Below are 10,929 nucleotides of genomic sequence, written 5' to 3'. Positions count from 1 at the left end.
CTTGACATCATGGGAAAATCAAAAGAAATAAACCAAGAACTCAGAAAAAAAATCGTAGACATCCACAAGTCTGGTTCATCCTTGGGAGCAAATTCCAAACGCCTGAAGGTACCGCATTCATCTGTACAAACAATAGTACGCAAGTATAAACACCATGGGACCACGCAGCCATCATACCGCTCAGGAAGGAGACGCGTTCTGCCTCCTAGAGATGGACGTACTTTGGTGCGAAAAGTGCAAATCAAACCCAGAACAACAGCAAAGGACCTTGCGAAGATGCTGGAGGAAACAGGGACAAAAGTATCTGTATCCACAGTAAAATGAGTCCTATATTGACATAACTTGAAAGGCCTCTCAGCAAGGAAGAGGCCACTTGTCCAAAACCGCCATAAAAAAGCCAGACTACGGTTTGCAACTGCACATGGAGACAAAGATCGTACTTTTTGGAGAAATGTCCAAAAATAGAACTGTTTGGCCATAATGACCATCGTTATGTTTGGAAGAAAAAGGGAGAGGCTTGCAAGCCGAAAACACCATCCCAACCGTGAAGCACGGGGGTGGCAGCATCATGTTGTGGGAGTGCTTTCCTGCAGGAGGGACTGGTGCATTTCACAAATAGATGGCATCATGAGGCTGGAAAATTATGTGGATATATTGAAGCAACATCTCAAGACATTAGTCAGGAAGTTAAAGCTTGGTTGTAAATGGGTCTTCCAAATGGCCAAGCATACTTCCAAAATTGTGGCAAAATGGCTTAAGGACAACAAAGTCAAGATATTGGACTGGCCATCACAAAGCCCTGACCTCAATCCTATAGAAATTGTGTGGGCAGAACTGAAAAAGCATGTGCGAGCAAGGAGGCCTACAAACCTGACTCAGTTACACCAGCTCTGTCAGGAGGAATGGGCCAAAATTCACCCAGCTTATTGTGGGAAGCTTGTGGAAGGCTACCAGAAACGTTTGAACCAAGTTAAACAATTTACAGGCAATGCTACCAAATATTAATTGAGTGTAAACTTCTGACCCACTGGGAATGTGATGAAAGAAATAAAAGCTGAAATAAATCACTTGCTCTACTATTATTCTGACATTTCACATTCTTAAAATAAAGTGGTGATCCTAACTGACCTAAATTTTTGAATTTTTACTTGGATTAAATGTCAGGAGTTGTGAAAAACTGAGATTAAATGTATTTGGCTAAGGTGTATGTAAACTTCCAACTTCAACTGTACATGCATACTGACGCCACACACACTTTCACACTCACCACATACAGTGGGGCAAAAAAGTATTTAGTCAGCCACCAATTGTGCAAGTTCTCCCACTTAAAAGATGAGAGATGCCTGTAATTTATCATAGGTACACTTCAACTATGACAGACAAAATGAGAAAAAAAATCCAGAAGATCACATTGTAGGATTTTTAATGAATTTATTTGCAAATTATGGTGGAAAATAAGTATTTGGTCACCTACAAACAAGCAAGATTTCTGGCTCTCACAGACCTGTAACTTCTTATTTAAGAGGCTCCTCTGTCCTCCACTCGTTACCTGTATTAATGGCACCTGTTTGAACTTGTTATCAGTATGAAAGACACCTGTCCACAACCTCAAACAGTCACACTCCAAACTCCACTATGGCCAAGACCAAAGAGCTGGCAAAGGACACCAGAAACAAAATTGTAGACCTGCACCAGGCTGGGAAGACTGAATCTGCAATAGGTAAGCAGCTTGGTTTGAGGAAATCAACTGTGGGAGCAATTATTAGGAAATGGAAGACATACAAGACCACTGATAATCTCCCTCGATCTGAGGCTCCACGCAAGATCTCACCCCGTGGGGTCAAAATGATCACAAGAACGGTGAGCAAAAATCCCAGAACCACACGGGGGGACCTTGTGAATGACCCGCAGAGAGCTGGGACTAAAGAAACAAAGCCTACTATCAGTAACACACTACGCCGCCAGGGACTCAAATCCTGCAGTGCCAGACGTGTCCCCCTGCTTAAGCCAGTACATGTCCAGGCCCGTCTGAAGTTTGCTAGAGAGCATTTGGATGATCCAGAAGAAGATTGGGAGAATGTCATATGGTCAGATGAAACCAAAATAGAACTCTTTGGTAAAAACTCAACTCGTCGTGTTTGGAGGACAAAGAATGCTGAGTTGCATCCAAAGAACACCATACCTACTGTGAAGCATGGGGGTGGAAACATCAGGCTTTGGGGCTGTTTCTGCAAAGGGACCAGGACGACTGATCCGTGTAAAGGAAAGAATGAATGGGGCCATGTATCGTGAGATTTTGAGTGAAAACCTCCTTCCATCAGCAAGGGCATTGAAGATGAAACGTGGCTGGGTCTTTCAGCATGACAATGATCCCAAACACACTGCCCGGGCAACGAAGGAGTGGCTTCGTAAGAAGCATTTCAAGGTCCTGGAGTGGCCTAGCAAGTCTCCAGATCTCAACCACATAGAAAATCTTTGGAGGGAATTGAAAGTCCGTGTTGCCCAGCAACAGTCCCAAAACATCACTGCTCTAGAGGAGATCTGCATGGAGAAATGGGCCAAAATACCAGCAACAGTGTGTGAAAACCTTGTGAAGACTTACAGAAAACGTTTGACCTCTGTCATTGCCAACAAAGGGTATATAACAAAGTATTGAGAAACTTTTGTTATTGACCAAATACTTATTTTCCACCATAATTTGCAAATAAATTCATTAAAAATCCTACAATGTGATTTTATTTTCTCATTTTGTCTGTCATAGTTGAAGTGTACCTATGATGAAAATTACAGGCCTCTCTCATCTTTTTAAGTGGGGGAACTTGCACTATTGGTGGCTGACTAAATGCTTTTTTGCCCCACTGTAATTTATTTTGTTGTCACTCTTTCCAATTCCAACTTTGTCATGCTTGTCAGCACAGGCTCTGAGAATAACAACTTCCTACTGGTCTAGAACAGAGCAAGTCCCGCAAGTCCTGATTGGCACAGTAGATGATGGGGTTCAACTCGCAGTCCAGGTAGAGCATCACCGGCGACAGGTTCTCCGCTAATCAGGTGCAGGGGATAGGTCCAGTCTAACCAGGAGTATCCGCTGTGGTGAGAGGGGTCAGATTGACGAAGGGGACCCAGTATCTACAGGGAAACCGACCCCTACACTGAGAAAGAGATTTCAAGCTTTTATATGGGCTCTGCCTCTATCAGCAGATAGAGCTTGTTTGTACTATGACATTTGTAAAAGAGTGCCACCATCAGGCAGGTAGGTATATGTAAAGTAAAACACATTCACAGAAGTAAGCTACAGTCAGAACACTGGATAAAAAGAGGATATACGAGTCCTTAGTTTGATCTCCTAACAGTAACTCAGGGAGAGAAGTGTGTGTATGTGAGAGATAGAGAAGTCACGCTCAGAGTTAATAACAATTACCTATAGGATTTTTACCAGTAGTACCAGACAGTTCACAATGACCCCCAGCACCATCTCCATGCTCAGAACTGCCACCAGCACTGACCTCTCAACCCTCGTCCACGACTGCTCCAACACTACTGCTGTACTGTTGGCCCACTCGTTCACTGAGCGATGGAGAAGAGAAAGAACAGTGATTATAACTTAGAAAGATATAAATGAATTCAGCCAATTACTGTTGGTTAGTCAAATTATATAATCTTGAAAGCCTCACAACGTGTAGAAAAATCGTTGATATTATAGAATAATTAATGTAATTGTAATACAGTAGCGTACTTACTTTTAAGACTGATATTTAGTCCACAACCATGAGGAGATAGAGGGAGTTATGGATGGGAGAGTGGAGATTACACAAAGTGACGTCACCAAAAATACCATCTCCAATTAAAACTATCCTGCTTCATTTGCTAGCAAATGCCGTATCAAGCATTGGTGTGTGTGTGTGTGTGTGTGTGTGTGTGTGTGTGTGTGTGTGTGTGTGTGTGTGTGTGTGTGTGTGTGTGTGTGTCTGTAAAATATCACTACTACATACTGAATGGAGCACAATCAATTCAAAACAACAACGATGCATTTAATCATTTCACGTAGCACTGTATTTTAGGATAGAAAATAATATTCTCAAACTTTTGAACTCGCCACATCAAACATGGTGACTTTTTGACGTTCAACACGAGATCTCTGTCATAACGTTCTTTCACTTCCTGCCCACGCCGATTGCACTTCGTAATTCGTCCGCTGTTCTGGTTTAGAAGGCCAAATAGCGACAGGTCAGTGAGTTTCAAGTTATTTTATCAACTACATCATTATTTGCAATGATTTTAAATATATTTTACAACAATATATATTTTTTACAATAATATATTTTACATTTCTACCTACTTTTGGTGTTTGTATGACCGCTGTTTTTACAGCTAAGTGACATAACGTCAGTCATTGGAAAAGTCCTTGAGGATGGTATGGCTAACCGGTTGCTAGCCGGCTCGCTAATACCTATCTAATAAGCATTTGTCATAGTGTATAGCGTTTTGGTATTTAGCTTTTTGTGAGTAAGACATTTTGCTACAATCTATCATGTCACGGGGCCTGGGTCACCTGGGTAGACGGTTGACTTTTGTTTTCGGGGAGAACAGTCTTGCTAGAACACTTATATCCTCAACTAGCGAGATAACGTACTGGCTAACCTCTGATGTCAACAGATATTCAGCAGTGTAGTAGCTTCTCTCGCATCGCATGCTGTCATCACAAGGACCAGCTGAGCGCTGACATAAGGGTCATAATGATCATCACACATTAACGATTTTCTTAACAAGCACAAATACGAACCTGTTTAACAAGCACAATTTCGAACCTGTTAGCTATGGAACTTCGTTAGCTATCTACCTATTTCTTGACCAGGCACATCTTTACATTATGTCATGACAAACAAAGTAATACCAATGCCGGTTTTCTGAATGAGTGCAATGTACTGTATTATCTGGCAATAGATTTCACATTGTCGGTTTAATAGATCATTGACCCGTTACAAAAAAATATTGGCCAATTTATGTGCATAGACCCTGTATTGCACCTGTTCCGTGTCACATGGTTAATAATAACATGTTTCTGTTTCTTTCTCTACCTCTTTCTTCCTGTGGCGTTGGAATTTTCCAGGCATGTCTGCAGCGTTGCGTGTACTATATTCTGTGTCCCGGCCAGGTAAGACCTCACCTGAAGAGGGAGGGAGGGAGGGAGGGATGGAAAGATGGATGGATATTGATGATGTGGTGCACTGCTTTATTGATAGGAAAGTCAAATTGGTCATCAACAGTTCAAATTTAGGCTCTACTCAGTTATTTGGGGTAACAGTGGTTACAGATACCCAAAACACATCTCAACTGTCTATGAAGATACTGATTATAAGTCGCTCTGGATAAGAGTGTCTGCTAAATGTGAAACTGTAAGACGAGTCAATGCTATTATTTGTTAGTTGTCATTGAAGTCTTCTTGCTAATTGTTGACCTCTTGTGGTGAAAACATTTCCCTGGTAGCGCCATTCCATCCTCTGCCTTATGTCATAATTTTACTCCTTTCTTTTTTTTTTCACAGGCACCATTGCGGCTGGACACAATCTTGTGCGTCCAATCAGTCTGTCGGCCCAGAGAGAGGGATTCAGTAAGTACTGCCTCTTCCCCCGGCTCTCAAGGCACGTTAGTTTTGCATCACTGGGTGCCCCGGGTGGGCGGCATTTGCACATTCCATTAGTCCTCAAGGGACATCCCCCACCCATCCGGGGCACCGGGAAATTCAAAACGAGCACACCCAGTGTCTCTCAAATACACCTGACCACTGTATTCCCCACACAGCTTCACTTTATTTGCCTTTGATTAGTATGAATGTTCAGACACGCATTCAACATTAATATCACTCTTTTTCTCTCTACTCCCCTCTCTTTCTCCCTCCCGTCCCTCTCTCTGTAGAGTATGTGAATGCTCAGGATCTGCCCACAGACATGAAGTCCATAACAGACAGAGCCGCTCAGACTCTGCTATGGACGGAGCTCTTCAGAGGTCAGTTTCACTCCTGACTCTTCGTGACACCAACCCCCATGTCTGAAATGGTGCTATATTCCCTATATAGTCCACTACTTTTGACCAGGGCCCATAGGGTGTCATTTCAGACACAGCCACTGAATAACCTGGTCCCAGATTTTTTTGTTGGTATTTTGCAAACTCCTATGACAACTTTCATAGGAGTTGACAAGAGGGCACCAAAAGATCAGGGACCAGCCTTGCAATGACTGTTATAAAGGCTACATACTGACAAAGTAGTCTTTACCTGAACTCTGTACTTGTACGGTGCCATTTTGGATGCAGCCGGTGTAGTGTATAACATCACTTCCTGCTCCGCCAGGATTGGGCATGACCATGAGCTACCTGTTCAGAGAGCCGGCCACCATAAACTACCCGTTTGAGAAGGGGCCCCTGTCTCCCCGTTTCCGCGGTGAGCACGCCCTGCGCAGGTACCCCTCTGGAGAGGAACGCTGCATCGCCTGCAAGCTGTGTGAAGCCATCTGCCCCGCCCAGGTACATAGAAACACACCTGTTTTGGCCTGTTGCACCAGTTGGGCGTAAAAACGTGGTCTTAAATGCTAGGTCAGGCGTAGCTACGTCAGACTTTGTGATCAGAATTTCCACCTGTTGCACCAACCTAAAATAAGACTCGTCGTAGCTAAGTCCCGTGTAAGCAATGTGCGTTCATGAGATTTAATGCTTCATAATCAGGGATGCAATCGAGTCACCTTTCGGCACAATTCGGCGTTTTGAAACCAAAATAGATGACCTACGTGATTCGTGTAGAGACGATGAGAAAAGTTTGGTGGGGGTGACTTTGGATCACTACTGGCTGGATCACTACTGGCTGTAAGCGAACGAGTGATGCGCATTTTGGAGCAATACTGTCTGTATCCAGGGCTCAGCGAATCGTTCACGTAACGGAATGCAGCGCAGCACGTGACTGAAGAGAGAAGAGAGAACCAACTTGTCAGTTACAGTATCGGTGCATGCTCTGGAAAGGCAGCTTGCCTGAACGATAACGAAGAGGCAATGTTAGGTGAGAAGCCTGACCACAGAGACGGGGGTGAGAAGGTGATGAAGTGTACAGTCGTGGCCAAAAGTTTTGAGAATGACACATTAATTTCCACAAAGTTTGCTGCTTCAGTGTCTTTAGATATTTTTGTCAGATGTTACTATGGAATACTGAAGTATAATTACAAGCATTTCATAAGTGTCAAAGGCTTTTATTGACAATTACATGAAGCTTGCTGGACTTTCTTAGGCGCCCTGGAGCCTTCTTCACAAAAATTGAACAGCTCTCCTTGAAGTTCTTGATGATCCGATAAATGGTTGATTTAGGTGCAATCTTACTGGCAGCAATATCCTTGCCTGTGAAGCACTTTTTGTGCAAAGCAATGATGATGGCACGTGTTTCCTTGCAGGTAACCATGTTTGACAGAGGAATAACAATGATTCCAAGCACCACCCTCCTTTTGACGCTTCCAGTCTGTTATTCGAACTCAATCAGCATGACAGAGTGATCTCCAGCTTTGTCCTCGTCAACACTCACACCTGTGTTAACGAGATAATCACTAACATGATGTCAGCTGGTCCTTTTGTGGCAGGGCTGAAATGCAGTGGAAATATTTTGGGGGGATTCAGTTCATTTGCAAGACAAAGAGAGACTTTGCAATTCATCTGACCACGCTTCATAACATTCTGGAGTATATGCAAATTGCCATCATACAAACTAAGGCAGCAGACTTTGTGAAAATTAATATTTGTGTCATTCTCAAAACTTTTGGCCACGACTGTACTTCATGATTTGTAACCGAAAAACAACTGTAATTTGGAAAGTTTGAGGTGAGGGAGAAGGTGTGGCTTGTTAAGTATCTTGCTAGCTGGATCAAATTCTTCGTTAGCTAGCCAGAGACATGTTGAGCAAAATTTTCCAACTTCTCTGATCAAATAATTGAGTTTATGGTGTGAAAATTTGCTTGCTAATAAAGTCAGACAGCTATTAACATTAGTAACCTAACCAATTCGCTATAGTATTAACTGGTATACGACTCCTTGCTGTTATAACGTTTTAGTTGCTTACTGGACCCTGGCAATTGTTGATGATTAACTTACAGGAGAGTGAGACCAAATCATGGACGCTGGACAGAGTGGATTTCAGTTGTAACAAAAAGGCAGTTTATTGGTCAAAAGATATCTTGTCCTGCAGTTTAACGTGCACGGACCTGATTCATATAGCTCAGAAGGAGTTAGCTGAAAAAGGGGCTTAGACAAAGGTTACAGCAGTTTTTATACATAGAATAATGTAGTTAGAGTCTTGTCGTGACGCCTTCTGAATGGTCCCGAAGGGTTGGAGGCGGACCTGCTCTAGCCAGAGCAGGAGCCCCATTGGTGCACAGCAGAGTCTTCTGCTCTGGGCACCCGACCAGTAGAGGGGGGATGAAGTCATACTCCTGCTCCTTACTAGACAGCTCATAGACGGCCCAGGTGATTTCTTTTTTCGGCGTTAAGTGCATTTTACGTCTGAGTAGAGTTACGACCAACTGGAGCAACCATACCCTGTAGTGTTTACACAACTGTACTATTCACATCTGCATATCCCTACCATTCTCAGGGCATTAAAACACCTGCACTTTGCAATGTAAATACATTCATGGCTGCGCAGATCCCTACATATTGCACCCTATAGGCCCTGGTCAAAAGAAGTGCACCATTTACAGAATATGGTGCCATTTGGGACTAATCCTATGTCTGCCCCCCCCCCCCCCCCCCCTTCCCAATGCATAGGCCATCACCATTGAGGCAGAGCCCCGTTCAGACGGCAGCAGGAGGACAACGCGCTACGACATCGACATGACCAAATGTATTTACTGTGGCTTCTGCCAGGAGGCCTGTCCTGTTGATGCCATCGTGGAGGTGAGCAGAACCTTCTACACCTCTACTGTGGTCGGTGTCCCAAATGGCACCCTATTCCCTACTGAGTGCACTACATTTCACCAAAGAGAGTGCACTATGTAGGTTAAAGAGTGCCCCTCTATCATAGCTTCCTCTGTAGATGTTTGGATGTTCAAATTCCTGTGACTGAGGTTGGCGTGAAGGACCTGTAAAACTATTTGGTGTGGTGTCTCTCCTCCCCCCCCCCCCTCTCTCTCTCTGTCTCTTTCACCTCTCTCTCCCTCAGGGCCCCAACTTTGAGTTTTCCACAGAGACCCATGAGGAGCTGCTCTACAACAAAGAGAAACTGCTCAACAACGGAGACAAGTGGGAGGCCGAGATCGCTGCCAACATACAAGCTGATTACCTCTATCGATAGACAGACAGGCTGGCTGACGAGCGCACACACACCGACAGACTGATCGACCGTGCTCTGTTGATAACTATGAAACACACACAGATGCGGTATGACAAACTGGCACACACATTGTATAGATATCCTTCAGCCTCTTTGACACAGACACACGTCCATCCATACTGTACTGTTGATCCAAATCAGTGTTCACACCCAGACCTGTTTCCAGAGATCCAGACAGCACTGTTTATCTATATTGCATATATCTATTGCATAGATATTGAATGTGACTTGGATGATTGGGACAAAATAAACAGCAGGGAGCCACAGCTCTCCAGAACCAGGTCTGTGTGGACCACTGTCAAAATAAGCTCAGCTCACCCACAGAGAGATGCACCCTCGGTCTCCTGTACCGGCAGCCAGCCCACAGATACCTATCCTGGGGCACATTCAATAGGGATACGTTGTGGAAATGTTCATAAAGAAATTGCATCAATAGAGTTGACATGATTCTTTATTCTACTTGTCATTGAGGCATGTTTGTTCTACATACCATGTGTCTGAACGTTCCACAACGCTGTGCCCTGCTGAATGCACCCCTGATGTCTATGCTCAACAGTACTGTCTATCTGATTCGAGGTAAGATATTGCCCCAAACCACAGATCTAGGATCAGATCAAATTAACTTGAACCAGTAGGGACAAGGGAAAAAAATCTGACCATGTGTTAGTGGTTAGGGACAACTACCTACTCTGTGTCCCAAATGGTACCTTACCTCAAATATAGTGCACTACCTTTGACCAGGGCCCATAAGACTGGTCAAAAGTAATGCACTATATAAGGAATAGGGTGGCTTTTGAGACGCAGTCCTACTCTGTTTTAAGGGCGGCGTGTTATCATTTTGTCGGAGAGTAATACACAACCAGTTGGCACATGATACTCGGGCTCTATTATAATTATTATTATTATCCTCAAACTAGAGAATATATTAGCCTGCTGCAAACACAAAGTTACATGGGGGTTTGTTGTCATGATAATTGTACAAAGGTTAAGTACTTGTGGACTTGAAATTATGAAGAATAAATATTGTTCTGTCCTAAGTTTTAAAATGGCCTGCAGCGTTGTCTTTTAAAGTCCCATTGAAGTCAAAGGTGTGATTTTCCTGTGTTTTTATATTTTCATACTATGAGGTTAGAAGAGTACTGTGGAATTGATAATGCCCTTTTAGTGTAATAGCTGTTGAAAAGACTGCATGTTTCCAGGTGGTAAATTAGTTATACAGTGCATTCGGGAAGTATTCATTCCCTTTGACTTTATCCAGATTTTGTAACGTTACAGCCTTATTCTAAAATTGATCAAATTTTTTTTTCTCAATGACAAAGCGAAAACAGGTTTTTAGAAATGTTTGCACATTTATAAAAAACAAAAACAAGTACCTTATTTACATAAGTATTCAGACCCCTATGATACTTGAAATTGTGCTCGGGTACATCCTGTTTCCATTCATCAATGTTAACATGTTTCTATAACTTGATTGGAGTCCACCTGTGGTAAATTCAATTGATTGGACATGATTTGGAAAGGCACACACTTGTCTATGTAAGGTCCAAACAGTTGACCGTTGTCATGAC

General features: G+C 43.2%; 1 protein-coding gene across 1 annotated transcript; it reads left to right on the top strand.

Moving 5' to 3' along the window:
* Positions 1-4,148: 4,148 nt before the first annotated feature.
* LOC139374867 (NADH dehydrogenase [ubiquinone] iron-sulfur protein 8, mitochondrial-like) lies at positions 4,149-10,658 on the top strand. The gene is made up of 7 exons (XM_071116046.1): positions 4,149-4,227; positions 5,111-5,155; positions 5,546-5,611; positions 5,917-6,006; positions 6,350-6,522; positions 8,797-8,925; positions 9,191-10,658. Exons 2-7 carry the CDS (start codon positions 5,113-5,115, stop codon positions 9,320-9,322), a joined length of 633 nt encoding a protein of 210 aa, XP_070972147.1. The 5' UTR covers positions 4,149-4,227; positions 5,111-5,112; the 3' UTR covers positions 9,323-10,658.
* Positions 10,659-10,929: the final 271 nt, after the last annotated feature.

The sequence above is a fragment of the Oncorhynchus clarkii genome, chromosome 19, assembly GCF_045791955.1.
Source record: "Oncorhynchus clarkii lewisi isolate Uvic-CL-2024 chromosome 19, UVic_Ocla_1.0, whole genome shotgun sequence".
Taxonomy (NCBI): domain Eukaryota; kingdom Metazoa; phylum Chordata; class Actinopteri; order Salmoniformes; family Salmonidae; genus Oncorhynchus; species Oncorhynchus clarkii.
The sequence above is the reverse complement of the archived record's forward strand: the minus strand, read 5'-3'. Positions and strand labels throughout refer to the sequence as shown.